We start from the raw sequence: 22,268 nt of genomic DNA on the forward strand, positions 1-22,268 counted from the left end.
ATTGACTTTTAAGTTTTTACCCAAGCATTTGATTTTAAATGGCTCACTCACTATTAAATACTGTTTTCACTTATTTTAATTTTAGCATATTTGACTATTTTTAATAATGAAATTAAATTATTAATTAAATTTAGTGATTTAAAATTTAAAAATTAAAGATTTAATAATTTGCTTTTGATAATTTCATATACTTATCTTAGGGATTTTTAATTTCTCAATTAACTTTACATCCCAATTGTAACCCCCTTCCTCCTCTCCTCCCAGTCCTACCCTCCCTTTTTCTTCCCTCATCCCTTCTCCCCTACCCCTCAGAAAAGGGGAGCCTCCCCTACCAACCCACCCCAACCCATCAATTCGCATCAAGACTGAATGTATCCTCTTCCCTTGTGGCCTGGTGGGGGAGCCCCACCAAGAGGAAGTGATCGAAAAGCAGACAACACAGTCCACATCAGAGACAATCACCATTCCCCTTACTAGGGGACCCACATGAAGACCTTGCTGCCCATTGGCTACACTTATATAGGGAGCACATGCATGGTCCTGCTTGGTGCTTCAGTCTCCATGAGACCCCCTGGGCCTTGGTTAGTTGGCTCTGTTGGTCTTCTTGTGAAGCTTCTGTTTCCTCCCTTCTATCCTTACCCCCACTCTTCCATAAGTTTCTCTGTGCTCTGCTCAATGTTTGGCTGTGATTCTCAGCATCTGTTTTGATCTCCTGATGAGTGGAGCCTCTCAGAGGATGGCTCTACTAGGCTCCTGTCTACAAGCATAGCAAAGTATATGTTAATAGTGTCAGGAGTTGGTTCTCTCCCATAGGGTGGGTCTCAGGTTGGGCCAGGCATTGGTTGGACATTCCCTCAATCTCTGCTCTATCTTTATCCCTGAGCATCTTGTAGGCAGGGTAAATTTTGGGTTGAAGTTTTTGTGGATAAGTTGGTCTTATCCTCCTTCCACCAGGAGTCCTGTCTACTTAGAGGGTAGCATTGTCAGTCTCCATGACCTCTGCTACTAGGAGTCTCAGCTAGGATAACTTCCATATCCTCCCAGGAGGCTACTGTGTTGTAGATCTCCAGCTTGTCACAGAGATGTCCCCCACCCACAGTTTCTCTTCTCTTTGCAGGCCCTCTGCTCTCCCAACCCAGTCTCCCCAGGCCTGGTCTCCACCTTTACTTCTCTCCATGCTGCCTTTCCTACATAGCTCTCTCTCTTTAATTACTCTCATCCACTTTCTTTGATCTCCCTTCCATCCCTGTCTACCTTCTCCTTTCTTACATTCATAACATATCATTTTGTTTTGTGACTTAGTAGGGTTAATCCAGGGCAATTTGCATGATCACAGGTTTGGAATTGTGCATTTGGGCCCTGGTAGACTCACCAGTGGGTATATAACTCTTTTTATTACATTGGGTTAAGATGTTTCTTTGGAAGATGAGGGTAATTGCCAATTACAGTGTTCTATTAAAAAAAAAAAAAGAATAAGAAAAAAAGCCCTTATGTTTTAATGACTGCCATTCCCAAAAGACCCCTGTTGTCCTAGACTGATAGCACATGAAGTGTTTTAAGTACAGTGACTTTTGGAGAAGTTTTTAGAAAGAAATCATGTGACCAAGTTTCAGGCCCACTCAATTCAGTGTTGATGGATTTGTTAGATTTCATGGTAAAACTGTGGACAACATCATGTAGGTGCTTGAATAAGGAAGTAGTTGGCCTTCCTTATTTAAAAGTGTGGATGGAAAGAGCCGTGAGGCAGAAAATATTCAGGAAAAAGGATTCCAGAAAGACACAAGTGGTGAAAATTTCAATTTAGCACACGCTGAGCACTCTGCTAATGAGGCTTTGTGTTAGGTGTAATGCTAATCTCAAGATGGTTTAAATCACATGGAAGGATGTGTATAGATCCACTGCATGTGTGTTACTGCACATGTGCATCGTGTGCACCCACCTGCATGTGTGTAGACACACACACACACACTCACACACACAAAGGCACACACACATGTAGGAATGCATGTGTGCACAGTTTAAGCATCCTTGCATTGTGTTATCCATAGAATCCTCTAGCAATCCCAGATGGATTACAATGGGCATTGTACTATGAATACTTAAAGACATTTAGTAGTTGGAAGGAAAAGAACAGTGGCTTATGGAAGCTTTTTATGTTCAATCCAACACTCATTTGTAAAATCAAGAGTAGTGAGTGAAAGGAGAGCTACTACATTTGGGTAGTGATAGCCCTCCTCTTGCATCTCCCTATCCTTCCCCTGACCAGGATCCAGGACCAGCAATAGTCCATGCAGAAGTCAGCACAGACGTCAGACACATTTTCCCCTTGGGTTTGGAATGGAGCACATGGGATGTTTGCATTACACCGTCATAGACTCAATAGTCTCCTGGACTTAGCCTTTGAATTCCAAGAGAGCAGAAAGAATCCTTTAGCCCCTGGAAGCCCAGAGCATGGTGCCATTCCTTAGTAGGAGCATTTATCATGCCTGTCAGTTTCACACTGCCAACCAGGGGTCCTTATGATATATAATGTTTACTGGCTTATCAGGGGAGTAGGATTAGGGGGTGGAAGTAATTCTCATGCAGAGAGATAAAGGTCCTATTAACTTTTTATCCAGAATATGTCAATCAAAAAAAAAAAAAAAAAGCAGAACAGATTGTGCAGTTTAAAAATACTGTAAAGCTACAATATTGACCCAGAATATTGACCCAGAATATTGACCTAGAAAAGGACAAAACCAAATCAAAGTCTCTGTGTGGTTTGAGGTACCCAGAAAGCTCTTGTCCTATATTTAGTGTCTATCTTACTCATCTCCCTGTCTGTAGTGTCGCAGATAGCAGGTACTTGGTAAATATATGCTGAGCTAGTGGATACATAGATAGATGCTCCCTAGAGCCCACAGAGAAAGCAAAACAGGTCCAGTTTTTACACATAAAACTGTTAAACATCTTATCACCTTACTTACTGATGTCCTTCTTTGTTCTTCTATTAGTCCAAACTCTCCCTTCTTTCTACCTCAAGGTAAAACTATGCTTTAGTTTCATGAATATATAAGGACCATGTCTCCAGAAAGAGAATAGGTGGTAGGAATGAGATCTGTCACTAACAAGGTATATTGGAATGAAATAGAAGTGTAGATTTCTGTTCGCACTTTCACTAGTCCTTGGATGTGAGAGAGGTTAATGGGAGCATATGGCCATTACAGTTAAGGCAGCATCTGGAGCCTAGAGATCACCGGAAATGCCATTTCACTGCAGCAGAGACTAGAAGGTCTAAAGTGTTTATTTTCCCTAAGAAGTCAAAGAGTGAAAAATTGCTGAACACATTGAGATGCAAACAGAACTGATAAGGTACAGATTTCTTTAATCCAATAAACATGTTCAGCTTGAATCACACTAACAATCTTCACACGATCATCTTAAACTCAGTAGGGATTAATAAGCAATACAAATCTGTCCTCATTTTGTGTAGTAAACATTTTAAACTACAAAGTTAATATGAATATTTGGTCAGATATTGAAAAAAATTTTTTGAAGTAAACATTTTAAACTACAAAGTTAATATGAATATTTGATCATATATTTAAAATTTATCAGTTCATAACACTGATTTACAAGCATATTACTTATAATTGCCTCTTTCCTGGAAGTATAATATTCTATTATAAAATGGGATTAGGGCCAATTTACATTAATTATATTTATAAATACATGATTCATATAATCAGAGTTCACTGAAAAGACTGCCACATTCTTATTTACCAAACTGAAGAATTATATTGGAATCTGGAGAGATAACGTAAATGCTTAGAAAAATATCAGCATGAGGTGAGACAGATGACAAATGTCTACCAACCCAGTCCTCAAAGGCAGCGGCAGTGGGATTATGAAAGACTAGCCTAGACAGTATATTGAGAACCAGTATGAGGAAAAAAAAAAAAAACTGAGGAGAGAGAAGAAGGGAAAGAGGAAGAGCTATGTGCAAACTGTCTCCTGGGAAGGAAAGCTACATCCTTTCTAAAGCCTGGGTGGTCCCAGGTACGGTGACATGCTGCAACCACTAGGGGGATTCCAAACAGTGTACCAGCTCATCTCTATGTGCAATTGTCATGGTTGAGGCCAGAGTTACTGCTCTTTCCTTTCTGCTTCAGTCTGCAGGTCCTCTGCTTCCTTTCTCCCTGTGAACGAATTCATACAGGTGTCCACGCCAAGGTACTCGCCAAGGGCAATCATCATTTTTGGAGATATTATTCTAGGGAAAAGCAGAGAAAAATTATGATCCTTTAAGACCCTTAAAGTCACTGAAGGGACACTTTGCAAGTAGTGCAGACAATACAAAGTCTGAAAGATCAAGCTTTATGTTGTGCAGGGGTGACTAGGAGGGTACCACCACATCGCAGTTCAGGGTCATCAACATCATGGATGCTGAGAGATACTGTCAGCCCTTCCTCCATCCTAGAATTTTCCCTAAAGCTCTGAAAACTCCCAGTTTCTCCACCTGATACACTCACTAGCTCTTTGGAGAGACCAGATGGCTCATTATTTACTTAGTATATACTTATTTACTAGACAACAACAGCAAGAATTAGAATAAAATCATAGCGATCAGCGATCAAGAAGATTATGTGTGGCACAGCAGTTTTAAGTGTGAGGATGGTTCTAATGTGCACCTGAGACTGAGTGCCATTGCTTAGATCAAGGATAATGCTGTACTTCAGATCACTTCTGCTTGGGTCAGCCCCGGTCTGCCTGACACAAATGAGTAAATACTTTTGCGTGCTTATTCTTTTTCAGGGCCTGTCCTGGATGCAAACATAGACCAGGAGAGCATTCAGAAGTTGTGTCCTCAGAGAGCACACAGGCTGGCAGCTATCCAGTGTGTTAAGGAGTAGAAGTCAGTGACAAGTGCGATGGGCCATACGATGAGGAGCATTGGCTTTCCTAAGCAACTAGTACTGCCAAGGAAGGACAGAGAATGCAACAAGTCTGCATAAAGAGTCAAGCATGTGCTATGTTTCCCAGTATCACAACACTCATGCTCCAGATTCTAGAGCTTTCAAAGCACCAACATGAGAGGAAAACTTTCCATGAGAGGAAAACTCCACATCTGACACACGAGAAGCCACAATAAAAGCACTTCTTCAGATGACCTTCGAGTTGTCTGTGTAGGTATGCAGGAAACACATGGATTACCTGTTCAGAGTCAGATTCTATCCCCGAGACACCTTATTATGTATAAACTAATTAAAAATTTGAGTAAATCTGAAGCCCTGAGCACTTCTGATCCCAAGCACTGTTCACAAAGACAATGAAACTTGTGCGTACGGCAGAGTGGAAGGTGGTCCTGATGTGAAAATTTAGTAGTTCCATTTAATCCTGAAGAATTCTTATTCCTCTCTAGACTCCAGATGTGGCATGCTAGTAAGGTTCCTGAGCAGCCATCGGGCCACAGGTAACACAGAAAAATCTGCCTACATGCTACATGTGAGCCTGTGAGAGTCTTTCAAAAAATACCCCCAAAATTCATTGTGTTGGCCTTCAAGAAGGTTGTAAGAACTCTTTCATTAAGTGAAATGGAGAAATTACCAGCACTTTCCCAGAAGCATTCAGAATTTTTGTCTTTTTTTTTTTTGCAAAAGTATAACTGCATTATGCAAACAAAATTAATTGATTAAAAAGTAAATACATAAAAACAATAATAAAAAAAGCTGAATGTGGTACTGCGTACAGGAAGCTGCAGCAAAAGGGTTGAAAACCTGGAATATACAACACAATATTACCTCAAAAAAAAAAAAAAACCAAGTAAACGAATAAAGAAACACACACAAACAGCAACAACAACACAATAAAAATCAACCTTAAAACTTCTCCAAAACCTCCCCTAGAATTTGTGTGCTATTTGATTCTGTGTGGGAACAACTACAGTGTGCTCTCAAGAGGCCTAAATAATGGGTAAATTTAATCAATACCTGAAGTAACAAAGACATAGTTCACAAAAGTCCAAATAAATTGCCCTTGTGTAATATTAAAATTCTTTGTCATCATTTTAAATAAGAGTGAAGTAACCTTCTAGACAGAAAAAGCTAGCAACGGTCAGTTTGTTCACAATTAACCCAAAGGCCAATTAGGTCTTCATTAACTTACTGTTTGAGAAACAATGCAAAATATGCAAACTTGGGCAATAGGAGGTAGACTTGGTCCTCTAAAATAGCATTGAAAACTTTTCTAGCCACGTACTCCTGCTCCAGGAGAGGTAAGAGAAGTGGGTACCTGCAATGACAAGAAAGAGGCTTGGTCAGTAGAGTGGCCTTTCCTATGGCGATCAGTATGGAGTGTTGGATTTTACATAGTGAACTACAATAGAAATCATTGCTGGAAATAGTCAAAAGAGGAGTGACAACTTGGGGTTACCTTCTTTAACTGCCTCATGTGAATGCCCAGCCCTTGCCTGCTTTCTGCCCTCTTATCTGGATGCAAAGATGCCACTACTAGGCCCAGTGGTTAAGTGCTTACTGCACAAGTGTGAGGACCCGAGTTTGATCCCCAGATCCCATGTATAGGCGAGGTGGGCATGGCAGACCACCTGATGGGATCGAGCTGGTTAACAAGATTAATTGTATCAATGAGCTCTGGGTTTGACTCAGGGACCCCTGCCTCAGGGAATAAGATGAAAGTGTGGTCAGGATAATTCCTATTGTCAGCCACAGGCTTCCATGTACATGTGTGTGCACACATGTGAAAAAACATGCATACGCATGTGCAATACACACCAAGTGTAAAAAAAAAAGGCTGCAATTTCTTTGGGATTTTTGTATCATTCTTTCCGCTCCTTCCTGACAAACATACAGAACTATAATTACAAAAACCTATGTGATATTAAGAAGGAAAGTTGTAACAATTACTTACCATGACTCTTTCTTATGCATGAATAGCATATCATTTTAGGCAGGCCGTTGTTATATCACTGGTGAAAACATATGTTTATAAAGCAATAGGAGGTGGTAGAGTAGGCTGAAAGTAAAGAGTCTATATTTCTTTTATATTTAAAATTCTTATAAGTCTTTCAATAGAATGAACCATACATACTCAGAACCTGTTTCCCAGCTGAGTTTTGGAAAGGAATGATTTATCCATGATAGAAAATTTGACAACTGTTTAAAGGCCCTGGTGCTCCAACTTAAGGGTCTCAACATAGTTATGTAGAAACACTACAGACCATTTTCCGTTCATCCCTTAAGGATGACTTTGGGCTATGGAGCTTTCTTTTTTTCCTGGAGTCTTCCTTTGTGGGTTTTATAGATGTAGGCATGCCGAGCTTTTTATAAGCATGGTTTGACATCATAGTCTTTACAGGCCGCCATTCTACGTTATTCTGGCAGGTTATATTCCTGCTGTGACCTTGACACAATCTAGCACTGAAAGTCTTTACTTGGGGCTTGAGAGATATCTTGGTGGTTCAGGACACTTATTGCTCTTGCAGAGGACCTGGTTCTTGTTCTTAGCACCCACATCTTAGTTCACAGGAATGCAAAATTCTGGTTCCAGGCATCTTACGCCCTCTTTTGACTTTTACAAGCACCAGGCCTACTTATACATAATGTACATACATACAAGCCAGCAAAAATATCCACATGGATAAAACAAAATAGCTGAATTTTTAAAAAAAAAATTAAAAGGTATTTAGTCACAATATTAACAGTTCTTACTGATATTGCTTTAAATTAATGTTAGAGATAAAAAATTAAGATACTGTGCCAGTTAGCTTTATGTCAACCTGGCATAAGCCAGAGTTGGAGAGAGAGAACTTCAGTTGAGAAAATATCTCGACCAGATTGGCCTGTGGGTGAATTTTATTGATTAACGATAACTATGGGAGGGCTAGCTCACTGTGGTTGGTGCCTGGGGTGGCGGTAGTGGGTGCTACAAAAAGGCAGCCTGAGCCAAGCCCATAATCAGCATTCCACCTCTTGCCTTCAGGTATGTGTCCTGGCTTCCTTCAGTGATACACTGTGATGTGAAAGTGTAAGAGAAATAGAACTTTCTTCTCCAAGTTGCTTATGGTCATGGTGTTTTTATCACAGCTATAGAAACCCTAACTCAGGCAGGTGGCAAAGGTATACTGTGTATATGCACTACTTCCACATGAGGAAATGTTTATTGAGATTTGCCAAATAAGCAGGCTACCAAGAGGAGACTTGATAAGCTATGACCATATAGTGGGGGAGGAGGTCCCCCTTGGTCTTAGACCTAGAGGAGGGGAATAGGATGAAAGCGGGAGGGAGGGAAGAATGGGAAGATACAAGTGATGGGATAACAATTGAGTTGTAAACTGAGTAAATTAATAAAATTAAAATAAAAAACAAAAGCAAAACAAAACCAAAGAATTTTGGGTATATTTTTTCTACTAGTCCATTGTTAAATTTTTTTTATGTAGTTTAGAGAAAAGTTCTTACTAAGCTACAGGATTTATATATATATATATATATTATTTTTTTTTATTTATTTTTATTTTTTTATTTTTTTTTATTTTTTTATTTTTTGGATTTATATTTTTTTTTCATTCTTTTGAGTTGATTTTTTTTCTTTCATTGATGTCCTTGAAAGCACAGGAGTGTTTCTCTCTCCCCACATCCTCGCCAGCATGTGGTGTCGCTTGAGTTTTTGATCTTAGCCATTCTGATGGGTGTAAGATGGAATCTCAGAGTTGTTTTGATTTGCATTTCCCTGATGACTAAGGAGGTTGAGCATTTCTTTAAGTGTTTCTCAGCCATTTGATATTCCTCTGTTGAGAATTCTCTGTTTAGCTCCAAGCCCCATTTCTCAATTGGGTTATTCGGTTTGGTGGTGTTTAATTTCTTGAGTTCTTTATATATTTTGGATATTAGACCTTTGTCAGATGTAGGGTTGGTGAAGATTTTTTCCCAGTCTGTAGGCTGTCGCTTTGTTCTCTTGACAGTGTCTCCTGCCTTACAGAAGCTTCTCAGCCTCATGTGGTCCCATTTATTAATGGTTGACATTAAGGCCTGGCCCGTTGGTGTTCTGTTCAGGAAGTTGTCTCCTGTGCCAATATGTTCCAGGCTCTTTCCCACTTTTTCCTCTAAGTGGCTTAGTGTCTCTGGTTTTATGTTGAGGTCTTTAATCCACTTGGATTTGAGTTTTGTGCAAGGTGACAAATATGGGTCCAGTTTCATTTTTTTACACATAGACTCCAGTTAGACCAGCACCATTTGTTGAAGATGCTATCCTTTTTCCATTGAATGGATTTGGCTTCTTTGTCACAATCAAATAGTACACTTAGTTAGACCAGCACCATTTGTTGAAGATGCTATCCTTTTTCCATTGAATGGATTTGGCTTCTTTGTCATTGCTGGTGGGAATGCAAACTAGTACAGCCACTTTGGAAATCTATCTGGTGCTATCTCAGAAAAATGGGAATAGGGCTTCCTCAAGACCCAGCTATTCCACTCCTTGGAATATACCCAGAAGATGCTCCAGCACACAACAAGAAAACTTTGCTCAACCATGTTCATAGCAGCCTTATTCATAATAGCCCAGAACATGGAAACAGCCTAAGTGTCCCTCAGTAGAAGAGTGGATAAAGAAACTGTGGTACATATACACTATGGAATACTACTCAGCTATTAAAAACAAGGAATTCCTGAAATTTGTGGATAAATGGATTGAGCTAGAAATGACTATAATGAGTGAGTTAACCCAGAAGCAGAAAGAATCAAATGGTATATACTCACTTATATCTGCATACTAGCCCAAGGGGCATGTCCCACGAAAGCCTTCACTTACCAGGAAACTGGGACAGAGGGGAAGGCATCCTATTGGGACTCTAAATGAGAGACGCATGGGAGAATAGCAAAATAAAAGGATACAGAGGGTCCTAGAAATCTACAAGTAGAACAATATGATAGGCAGATTTGGGCCCAGGGGTCCCGCTCAAACTAAGGCGCCAGCCAAGGACAATACAGGAGGTAAACTTTAAACCCCTTCCCAGATCTAGCCAATGGTCAGAATATTCTCCACAGTTGAGTGGAGAATGTGATATGACTTTCTCACGTACTATGGTGCCTCACATTTGACCATGTCCCCTGGAGGGGGAGATCTGGTGGCACTCAGAGGAAGGACAGCAGGTTGCCAAGAAGAGACTTGATACCCTATGAGAATATATAGGGGGAGGTAATCCCCCTCAGGAACAGTCATAGGGGAGGGGAATAATGGGAAAATGGGGGGGGGGAGGAATGGGAGGATACAAGGGATGGGATAACCACTGAGATGTATATATATATGCATGTATAATCTACCAAGTCTACTTGATGTTACTGGTATGTACACATGTTTAGGGCTGACCACTTGGGATGGGAGAGCCTATAAAGGAGTTTGTCTGCAGGGAATTGCTTGTTCTCCTCTCTCAGCCACCATTGGTTACCTGTAGCTTTTCATCTAAGGGTGTCACCTTTTGAGTTGCCTCTAGAAATTGTGTTGAATCTAGTGACAAGTGGAATCTGAACAGTATTAAGTCTTTCCAGAGATGAATGTGGAATTTATTTTGCCTGCTTTTATCTCTATCAAATATGTTTATAAAATAATATTTCACAGTATAAGTGGTTAACCATAAGTTAAATCCGCTCTTATGTGTTAAATTATTTTTAAGCTATTATAAGTGGAATTGCTTTTATTAACTTTTATTAATTTCATTTTGGGAGTGACTGTCAAACTCTACTATATCTACTTGATTTGGTCCTTTGATCTCAAGAGCATCCTTTAGTATCTTAAAATTTTATTTTTGAAGTTATTTGTTAATTCGTTTTTTAAAGATATATACGGTGTACTATATATCTTAATCTAGCAGAATCCACTTTGACATGTATAACCTTAATTTGGGTGTGAGGTAGAAATTTTGTTCCTACACAGCTATACTACTTTTTTATTACTTTATGCCCTAGTAATATTATTATATAAATACTATACTATGTAATTGTATATATAACACACATTGTGGCAATTGCTTTATAAGTTCTGTGTTTTAAAGAAGGTTAAGGGACAAAGGGACAATTGGTATACATGACGGAGTCCCTCGAGGCTGGCTTTTTCTCATGTGAATTCTCATTAGTCTCTGGTGTCACCTGTTGCATCCTGAAGAACCTCCCCTTCTGTTTCTTGTAGAGTGAGGTACTAGAATGGGCTCTACTTTTAGTGGCCTTCACTTTTGCAATGTGTTTTTTTGCTGGGAAAGATTCTTGGTTGATTTTTCTTTTAATTTCTTGACTGTGTCATCTGAAGTCTTTTTGGCTTTCATTGTTTCTGTTGAAAGTTCAGCTGTTAACCACACCTGAGTTGACTTGCTCATGATGGGGCATTTTTCTTCTTGTGGCTTATAAGATTAAGTTTAAAAAAATATTTGTTATTCAGTATTTTGAATATGCCATGTCTGTGTGTGGGATGCCAAGTGTTTATCTTTCTTGAAGCTCACTGAGGTTTTAGAAATGCTCCAGCAAAGTTTATTATCATGGTGGATGCAGCTAGAAAAGATCATCCAGAGTGAGGTAATCCAGACTCAGAAAGACACACATGGTATGTACTCACTTTTAAGTAGACAGTAGCCACAAAGTATAAATTAACCATGCTACAATCCACAGACCCAAAGAAACTAAATAACAAGGAGTGTTCAAGGGATGGTGCTTGAATCTCAGAAAAGGAAATAAAATAGACATTAGAAGTAGATAGATGGAGGGAACTTGGTGGAGAGGGACTGGGGAGGGGAGCAGGGTTGGGAATCAGATGTGAGAAGAGCAGTGGGTGAGAAGGCTAGGAGACATAACAGAAACTGGTGGTGGTGGTGATGGTGGTGGTGGTGGTGGTGGTGGTGGTGGTGGTGGTGATGGTGGTGGTACGGTGGTGGTGGTGGTGGTGGTGGTGGTGGTGGTGGTGGTGATGGTGGTGATGGTGGTGGTGGTGGTGGTGATGGTGGTGGTGGTGGTGGTGGTGGTGGTGATGGTGGTGATGGTGGTGGTGGTGGTGGTGATGGTGGTGGTGGTGGTGGTGATGGTGGTGGTGGTGGTGTTGGTGGTGGTGATGGTGGTGGTGGTGGTGATGGTGGTGATGGTGGTGGTGGTGGTGATGGTGGTGGTGATGGTGGTGGTGGGTGATGGTGGTGATGGTGGTGATGGTGGTGGTGGTGGTGGTGATGGTGGTGGTGGTGGTGGTGATGGTGGTGGTGGTGGTGGTGGTGGTGGTGGTGGTGGTGGTGGTGGTGGTCATGGTGGTGGGTCATCTCTGGGAGTAGCTGGAGACCTGGGACTCAAGAAGCTCCAGGGAATCTGCAGGGGTGACTCTAGCTGAGAATCCTAGGAGCGGGAGATATGGAGCCTGAAGAGGCCATTTCCTATAGCCAGGCATGACTCTTAGTAGAGGGAGGGGGACAACAACCCACTCACAAAAACCTTTGACCCAAAATTTGTCCTGCCTACAAGATGTGTAGGAATAAAGATGGAGCAGATATTGAAAGAATGGTCAATCAATGACTGGCCCAACTTAAGACCTACTCCATGGTAGACAGCCAACCCTTGACACTGTTAATGATACTCTTCTATGCTTGCCGACAGGAGCCTAGCATAACTAACTGTGTTTTGAGAGGCTTCATCCAGCAGCTGATGGAAACAGGTGCAGAGACCCACAGCCAAACAATAGGAAGAGTTCAGGGAATCTTGTCGAAGAGTTGGGGAAAAGATTAAGGGAGCTGGAGGCGTAAAAATCACCACAAGAAAACCTACAGAGTAAACTAATCTGGGCCCAAGGAGGGCTCATAAAGATGGAACCACCAACCAAAGAGCATGCATGGGCTGGACCTAGGCCCTCTACATATATGTAGCAAATGTATAGTTTGGTCATCACGTGGGCCCCTCACAATTGGAGTAGAGGCCATCTCTGACTCTGTTCCCTGCCTTTGGATCCCTTCTCTCTAGCTGGGCTGCCTTATCTGCACTCAGAAGGAGAGAATGTGCCTTGAGGTGCCAGGATGGGTTGGTACCCCTTGGGGGCCTCCCCTTCTTTCAGAAGAAGGAGAGAGAGAAATGGGGGAAGGGTGTGAGGGTGGGATGGGAGGAGAGGAGAGAGGGGTACCTGCAATCAGGATATAAAGTGAATATATAAATTAATGGAAAAATTTACTTGAATAATAACAAAGAATTCTAAATATGAAGACATCATAGTGGTCTTTGGAATTGAATGGACAGCTATGTTGCCTGTGTTCATTTTGTTAAAGAAATAAAAATATTTTTTTTTTGTTCCATGATAATACTTTGTCCAGGAACTGGTCTGATAACTCTAAAATACATCTTCAATTGTAATGCAAAAGTGGCCTTTAATTGTTGAGTGACCCTGGGAAAACAGTTGATGAAAATCCAGAGCTTTGTTTTGTTTTTGAAAAATACTCATTTTGTACATCACAAGAAAATCATTAATGTTTTTATCTTTTAACTTCTGATTCGGTACTTGGGATGTCAGTTCCCAGAAATTCCCTTGTCACATAACTGGAGTCAGCTCCCTCTTCTGGAAGCTAGAGTCTTCTATGTTTCTAAACTGCCTTGAGAAAAAGAAAACCAGCAGAGTCTAGTAATACACTATAGTCACTGCACTTGCACCTTTCATGCATGTGTGGCCGTCTGTGGAAAGCTTAACAACAAAGCAGCCTAAAAAACCCACCTAAGGAGGGTGATTTACTTGCTGTTCCTGATTCTTTCCTGATTCTCACATTTTCAGATGTTTTTTCCCAGTTGTCTTCTACATGGTCCACACAGGGATAAAGGGAAGGATGGGTGAGGAAGACCTTGCCTTCCAACACACTTCTAATAGCATTTAACAAAGTCAGTGGCTGACCAGAGTGGCAGAAAACTCAAGCTCCCGATTAAGTCATTCTGGAACCTGAATTTTGCTATTCATTTATTGTTTTTCCCCTGACTGTTTCCATTCAACTCATCTTATTATTCAGGATGTGAAAGTTGGAGGAGGGTGGAAGGAATTAGAAGTGACACCTGCTGCCTCCATCCTGCACGGATTTTCTGTAACCCAGAGCCTGGGAAGGCAAGATCTACTGATGTCAGCTCTCTGGCAAGTCTACCTAAAGTCCATCTGTTTTAAGAGGCTTGACATGGGACCTAATGCTGGGATGCTGAGGATGCTGGAGATATTTAACAACAAGCCACCACTCTAGAAACAGGAGATGCCCTCCTTGCCAAAGGCCTCTCCAGAGCTTCCTCACTCAGGACAGTTGGGGTCAGAGAAACAAGCCCTGTGTGTATGAGGCTACTCAGTCAGTGTAGTTCTGTCAGCATGCAGAGCTGCTGAAAGCACGGTTGATAAGGGCTCCCTGATGCCAGCATGGGGCAACAGACCTTCTGCCCTGGGAGCTGAGGGAAGGTGTGAATTGTCCCTTAGTTCCCATGCGCACTGAAGTGGCTCCTACACAGAGACTGGTGTAGTATAGGGTCTCTAATGTCATGGCCTTTCAGGATTGGCCTTTCATAAAATTTTTGAACAGTGTTCTCAACTGCAGTATGTTTTTGATCCACCTCTAGAATTTTTAAATTATTGTCCTTACAACTTTCAGCTACTTAATAGACAAATCTTTAGGTTAAAACTCCTCCCCTGTACATTCAAACTTTTCTATCTGTTCTGGAGCTTTTGTTTTTGTTCTTTATTTTTTTATTTATTTTATTTTATTTTTTTTGTTTTTTTGTTTTTTTACTTAATTTTATAGGTTAAAAGAACTCAAAATATTATCAGGGTCTACGGCTAGCTCTCTATTTTTTCCAAGCACAGCTGACGCACTTGGTATGAAACATTGTAGTTCATTTCTGAGCAATGATATCAGCTGCATAGTCCTTACGTTAAGGTCACTGTAGTCCACTGCACCCCATGCAAAAGCCCTTGTGTTTTGTTAGCATTCTAGTTCAATTATTCTAGATAAGTTTTATTTTCACATAAAAATCACTTTGCAACATTTCTTATATCTATTAACAAGCCTTACAAAAATATTTCACATTTGGAGATATTAGTACTTTAATATTTTACATAGGAAGCAAATTATTTTTTCAATTAAATGATGCTATTTTAACTAATTCTCAATGCCAGCTTCTGTTATATCTTAGTATTATCATTACTATACGAATAAAGATTGCTGAAAGAGCTTACTTACTTGGTTGTACAGCCTTCAAACATTCCGGTCTTGATGAAATAGGGACACACAATGGTGCTTTTAATGTTAGTTTTCCTTATCATAGTTAATTCAAGGAAGAGAGACTCAGCAAAGCCAAAGGCAGCAAATTTCGTTGAAGAATAATCTGAAATAAAGCGAGGGACCACTAGTGATATAGCTTGGAATATTCTTATAATTAGTTAAAAAAAACCTTTTCTTTTTTCTGGTTTGTCCTTGAGGTTAGAGTATCTCTACCCAGTGTGGCCAAACTGAAATATTTTAAATTTCTCTTAATGCAAGAATGGAAATGAACTACACACATTGTTTTATGTATTTTTAAAAAGGAGAGTACTTTTCCCAGTCTGCCATTGTGAGATGGGATGTGGGAGGTGATACTCCTGGCATTATGAGTAGGGTTGAGTGTTTCCAGATTTCCCCTTTGGGGCGGGAAGAGCCTCTCAGCATTCTGGAAGGGCCCTATTTCTGGAGGATAGAAGCCTATGTGGTGAATAGAAATACTCACCTGATAGTCCATTAATACCGACCAGTCCTGCTACGCTTGAAATGCAGACCAGGTGACCATGGTTTGCTCTAATCATGGCAGGAAGGAAGGCCTTACAAGTCTAGGAGGTAGAAACACATTGTGCCATTAATTGATTAATTAATTACTTTCATTACTCTGTAGTCATTTGATGAATTTATCAATCAACTTAGGGGATTTCTATTTGGTACTCTTATGCTAAATTCTAAGGCAGATAGCACAAAAATAGGAAGTATACCACCAGTCAGAGTTTAATATATGCTCAGATATGAGAAACTGTATATTTTCTCTGTCCTTTGAAATAAAAATTACCAATTTAACCAAAGCTTTTTCCACTCCTTGGTTTTCTATAAATTGTAGCAATTTTTAAAGTACTCTGGGTTCTTTACATAATTTTGACAATTTGCCTTAAAATCAATCACACTTACATTCCAGACTTTATTATCAACACAACTTTCCCCTCACTTTCAGGAATTAGCAGAAATGGGAGAAATTGCTAGGAGATGAATTTCATGTGTGCTCTGGATCTCCCGGTAAGAAAGGTGCTTTGAAATTCGCTACCATAATTAACATATTTGGTATGTTTTGGTAAACTTCGTTCATTTACCTTTAAGCAATGTCCTAAGTCCGAAGCCACAAATACCCTTTTCCTTCTCTAAAATTTTGGTCCTCACATATTCTTTCAGGAAAGGTTCACATTCTTTACTCAACCCCAATAATAGGCTTTCCCCCCTTAAATGTTGTTCATAAGCAATTTGTAAAAATTGTGAAAATAAGGTAGAGATAATGGCATGACTTGCAGCATATCAGAATGTTTTCTTTAAAATGATCTTTAAATTAATTGATTAATTTATTTGTGTGTGTGTGTGTGCATGTGTGTATCCATGTACACCCCTTTTGCTTTCTATTGCTGTGATAAACACAGTGACTAAAAACAACTTGGAAGTGTTTTTCCCTCTACAGGCTATAGACCATGACAAAAGGGAGTACGGGCAGGAATTCAAGGCAGGAACCTGGAGGTAGAAACGATGCTGAGGCCACGAATGCTTGTTGCTTACTGGCTTGCTTTCCATAGCTCGCTCAGCCTGCTGTATTATAGAACTGAGGACCACCTGTCTATGTGTGGCCCGGTCATTCACAGAGGGTTTGGCCCTTCCACATCAATCAATCATCAAGAAAATGATCCACAGACTTGTGTCCACAGGCCAGCCTAATGGAGGCACTGCCTCACTTGAAGCTTCCCCTTCCCAGATATGTCTATGTTGGGTCAAGTTGATAAAAACTACTTGTAGGTTTCTAGGACCCTCTGCATCCTTCTACTTTGCTATTCTCCCATGCTTCTCTCATCTAGAGTCCCAATAGGATGTCCTCCCCTCTGTCCCAGTTTCCTGGTAAGTGAAGACTTTCGTGGGACATGCCCCTTGGGCAGATATAAGTGAGTATATACCATTTGAGTCTTTCTGCTTCTGGGTTAACTCACTCTTTATGATCATTTCTAGCTCAATCCATTTATCCACAAATTTTGGGAATTCCTTGTTTTTAATAGCTGAGTACATACTCTGGTGCCTCACATTTGGCCATGTCCCCTGGAGGGGGAGACCTGGTGGCACTCAGAGGAAGGACAGCAGGTTACCAAAGAAGAGACTTGTTACCCTATGAGCATATACAGGGGGAGGTAATCCCCCTCAGGAACAGTAATAGGGGAGGGGAATAAGGGGAAAATGGGAGGGATGGAAGAATGGGAGGATACAAGGGATGGGATAACCACTGAGATGTAACAAGAATAAATTAAGTAAAAAAGAAAAAAGAAAAAAGAAAAAAAAAAACTAACCAGTACAGTGTGAGTGTGTATATGTAGGTATACATATGTGTATGTATGTATACCCCATGTATGTAGATGCCCACGGAGGACAGAAGTGGGTGTGTAATCCTATGGAATAGGCCACCTGATGTGAGTGCTGGGAACTGAACCCAGATCTTCTTCAGGACAAGCAAGCCCTCTTAAGTACTGATTTATCTCTCCAGCCCACTACAACATTTTCTAATAGGCTCACCTGAGGACCATTACCAGGTAAGAGTTCAGGGATCTTATTTCTGCACTCCTTTCCTCATTACTATGTAAGTCTAAGTTTCTCATGTTACCATATTGTCAACTTGGCCATTATGCTGACTCAGTCATTCAGGTGCTCAGTAAAACCCTGACACCATCTGTCCTATCATTCACCAGTCTTTCTAGGAGGCATATGATTTTAACAGTGGGATATTTTACATTAGAGTTTTTGAGAGTCTGTGCAAATGTGTTCACCTAACAAAGAGAGGCCACTAAACCAAGACCAGCACCTTAGCTTCATTTTGTTTCATTATTCTTGTTCTGCTTTGCTACTAAGCTAATGCCTCAGTTCTGCCTGGTTGATGACAATTGTGTTCTTTTGTCAGTTCATGTTCACGAACAGTGTCTATTAAAGGATCTATTCTCATGGTTATGGCATTTTTCCTCTTTTAATGATAAGCTTTTGTCATGACTGGGTCCTGGTTGATAATGGCAGGAGCTGGTTATTGTCTTTTAGCTCAAAATATTGAATGTTCTAGTTGATTCCTATAGGCATATTATATGTGAGAATCTACCAGATTTTGTGTCGTGCAAGGTCAAGAAGCCTAGGTAGAGATTGCACTGTGATACTCATTTTGTATTTAATAGAATATGAAATTTTCAAGTAAGGGAAGTGAATGAAAGAGTTGAAGGTGTGGGTCAGTGCTACCTTGATATAGACCCATACACACCGAGGCATATGATACTTCAGGTGTCGGAGAGAGAAGGTTGATGTCCGTAGCAGTACGCCAAATGGCCAAACACTGGTAGAACAAAGTGTCTGTGGGGATCTGCAAGTCACTTATAAAGGTCTAAGCAGTCTCAGATTTGTTTGTTTTTTGCTAGAGTTAGATTTGCTGCTAGTTTTCTGTATTTTCAATTGAAGATAAAAATCCCTGGGTATTTACCAGAGCCCTTATCTAGAGGAGTGCATTTCAAGACCCCTGTTAATGCTGAAGCCTTAGAGAACATTAAAACATATATGTGGGATATAGTTTCCTATGCTTATCTACATGCCTATGATAAAATTTAATTTATAAATTAAACAAATAGACAAACAGTGACTAATAATAAGCTAGAACAATTATAATAATATATTGTGACAAAGTTATATTACTGTGACCTCTCTTTGCTCAAAAATCTTAGTGTATTATGAATATTAGCAACTTCAACATGATTTTTTCCCCTCACTAAAGGAAATACTTTGCCTTATCTTTGGCATATAAAAATTGACAACATCACTGACCCTGTACTTTCAGGACATTATTAAGTCAAATAATAATTCTTTGAGCACTAGATGAGTGGCACCACAACAGTTGGCTTTGAGAAAGTGACCAAGTGATTGATGGGTGGGAGGCATGTATTGCAGGTACAATGACAAAGAAATGACTCATTGGTTTGGAATGATATTCACCTTGCCACTTAGAGTGGCATGTGATTTTAAACTTAAGAATTCTGTGTCTGGAATTTTTCATGTAATATATTCAAACTGTGGTTGGGAAAGGTTACCGGACACTAAAAACCAAAACTGTAAATAAGAAGGGACCACCATGGGAGAGCCTGTTTGGAACTGTGTCCCTACTGTATTGGTGGAGACTTCCTAAAGGTCATTGTGAAGATGAATTGATCATAGAAATAAATAATTTATACTCTTTAAATGAGTATTATTAAAGAGAAGAAAGGAGTACAGAGAAGTGTTAATTTAGTAATCATTTGTCAAGAATTAAAAAAAATATTGTGAAGTATTTTTGTGTGTGTGTGCTTGTGCATGTGTGTGGGGTATATGTGTATTTTTGCATGCGTGGGAGTGCATGTGAATAAGTATGTGTATGTGTATTTGTGTGTGTGTGTGTTTGTGTGTGTGTGTGAGCATGCTGTGCATATGTAGAGGTAGAGGTTGATGCTAGGTGTCTCTTGAGTTTGCTCTCTGACTTACACATTGAGGTAGAATCTCTTACTTGAACTCAGAAATCACCAATTTGACTTATCTAGCTAGGTAGCTTGCTAGGGGGGATCTCCTGACTTTGCCCCTCAGGAGAACTACAGACTGGCTGCCAAGCTTGCTTGGCATTTATGTGGCCTCTGGAGGTCAGAACTCTCATTTTTTATACTTGGAAAGAAAGCACTTTTACCCACTAAGCCATCTCCTTGGCCCGTGAAGTATTTTTAATAACAGAGAAATTACTAAATGATTACATTGGATAGAGGCTATTATCTATATTAAAATAAATATGTAAAGAAACCAGAATTGTTCTATAAACAATTATATATCATTTCCTCAATTTTTCATATGATAGGTTGTGATGGAAAGGATCATCAAATTCACTTTATTTTATTTTATCAGATTTATCTAAGGCTTTTTTTCCCCTGGGAGAAGCCTATTGAATAATCTTGCTAAGTGTTACCACACTAGTTTATATGTTTGAAAATTTATTTCTGTTTTCATGGAATATGTATTCATTCAAATCAAAAATGATATTTTTTACTACCAAAAGCAAAGTTGGTGGTGTCTGATAGCATTGTAGATTCTTTGGACTTACATATGTGGATTATTTTGTATACATTTTTAGCTTTACCTCTTTGACAACATTTTGGCATCACCAGGGATTTTACTGATGTAATAGTGTCAACTTTAATGACTTGAAGTTATGGGAGTTTCATTAGTTGGTAACTATATGTGAATCTTACTTATAATATTTTAAAAGAAGTAAAAATTCATAGTGTAACAGGGTCCCAAGCCTTAGCACAACTGACTCCATCATGGAAATACCATTCAGGCCATAATATGCAATGTGTAGACACTACTACCTGCCAAAATGAAAACAAAGAACTAATCCATTAAAGTCCATAGTTCTGGGAAAGACTTTAAGTGTACAAACCTTGCTTTTTGGCTTCTGAAATTATGCTTCTGGCTAACTGTTACTTGAATTATGTCAACCCAGATCATGGTTTTTGTACTTAAAACTTTACTCTGAGAAGGACTCATTGCTACAGTGGGATCATGAACTCTCAGTATAGTTGCTGGCAGGCTAATAAAGACTTTCTATTGGCGTAAGTATATTGTTAAACAGTATTATCTGGTGGATTTCCCAGAGCAATAGTGATCAAGTAATAAACCATCAAGCACAGTTTTGATTTTTTAAAATGAATGATGAATTAACATTATGAGTTCAGAATGGTAAGATTAATTATTGTTAAAGTTACATTGAAAGATTAACAATGGTATTTTATAGTTATCCTACATAGAATTTAACCCAGCCTAGTGGCTATGGAGAAGGAGACTCTGAACAGGTTTCTTGGAGGAATGTTAGTTCCCAGACTCCAATTGATAGCAAAATTCAAGTTGTGCAGGTCCCTTATATAGTATGATGTGGTGTTTATGTACACTCTATAAACATTCTTTTGTAAATTTTATATCATGTCTTTTAAGTATAACACATAATTTAATATAAGTGCTATCCATATATTACTTTTTTATACTGTATTGTTTAGGGTATAATAGCAAGAAGGTGTTTATACATGTTCACTCTAGATGTTATCAATATCTTTTCCCAAACATTTTTAGTTAGTACTTGATTGAATCTATAGATATGAAGACTGGGCTGTGAAAGGCTAGAATATGGAATCAGGAGGAATATTTATTATAATCAATGTTTTATTTTCTGGTGAGTATGAGAAAACACTTTACCTTTGTTCTTGATTTATTTCTTTAAAAATCTATTGCATATAGTCATTTTAAATTTTGGATGAGTTTGTAATGTAAATTAAATGTTGCATTCTTTGTTTATTTATACTCCTCTATATAGGATGCTCTACTTTCAAGATCCTTTGTGAATTCTTTGTGTGGTACTACCAGAATCTAGCAAAAAATACTTATGGGCAAAAAAGGGAAGGCAGTTTTTAGTCTCTCAATTTTTAAAAATGAATTGTGATTCTCTTTGTAGTTTTTGGATGGAAGTAAATCCATCCCTGGTTTTATTGGTTGCTCCGAATCACTGAACTGATTTGTTGATACACACTACAATGGCTTATGTGTGTTTATTGATTCCTTTCATCATTAATTGTGTGAACCATTAAGGCCAAAACTGTACTTGCACATGATATGAAAATATAAGATCAATGGCTACAGGAGGTGAGAAGGATATGAGGACAAGGAAGAAGAATCTTGTCAAAGAGCACAGCTCATGCCAAGCCCCTCTGAGAAAGGTTTGGCATACTAGGGCTTACAAGTTATGCTGTGTAAGTGTACTTAATTGTTGTTATGTTCAGGATCCTCTGCATGAGGATGGTTTTATTCATACATTGAATGAGATTGTTTGATTAATACAGTGTAAATATCACCTTGTTTTCATATGAAGTTAAGTTAGAAGGCACCAATGGTAAAGATGGAAAGCCACTATGACCTGCCAGGAAGGGGCAGAGGTGGCTTTAAT

At 39.4% G+C, this 22,268-nt stretch overlaps 1 protein-coding gene across 1 annotated transcript in view; it reads right to left on the bottom strand.

Moving 5' to 3' along the window:
- Nucleotides 1-3,344: 3,344 nt before the first annotated feature.
- Nucleotides 3,345-22,268, bottom strand: part of LOC127201330 (short-chain dehydrogenase/reductase family 16C member 6) — a 35,225-nt gene continuing 16,301 nt past the window's right edge. The window contains exons 4-7 of the mRNA XM_051159819.1: nt 15,729-15,828; nt 15,206-15,350; nt 6,145-6,270; nt 3,345-4,252 (exon numbers count right to left, since the gene is read on the bottom strand). Of these exons, the coding sequence (XP_051015776.1) occupies nt 4,126-4,252; nt 6,145-6,270; nt 15,206-15,350; nt 15,729-15,828 (498 nt within the window). The 3' untranslated portion in view covers nt 3,345-4,125. The remainder of the gene's footprint in view (nt 4,253-6,144; nt 6,271-15,205; nt 15,351-15,728; nt 15,829-22,268) is intronic.

The sequence above is a fragment of the Acomys russatus genome, chromosome 2, assembly GCF_903995435.1.
Source record: "Acomys russatus chromosome 2, mAcoRus1.1, whole genome shotgun sequence".
NCBI lineage: Eukaryota > Metazoa > Chordata > Mammalia > Rodentia > Muridae > Acomys > Acomys russatus.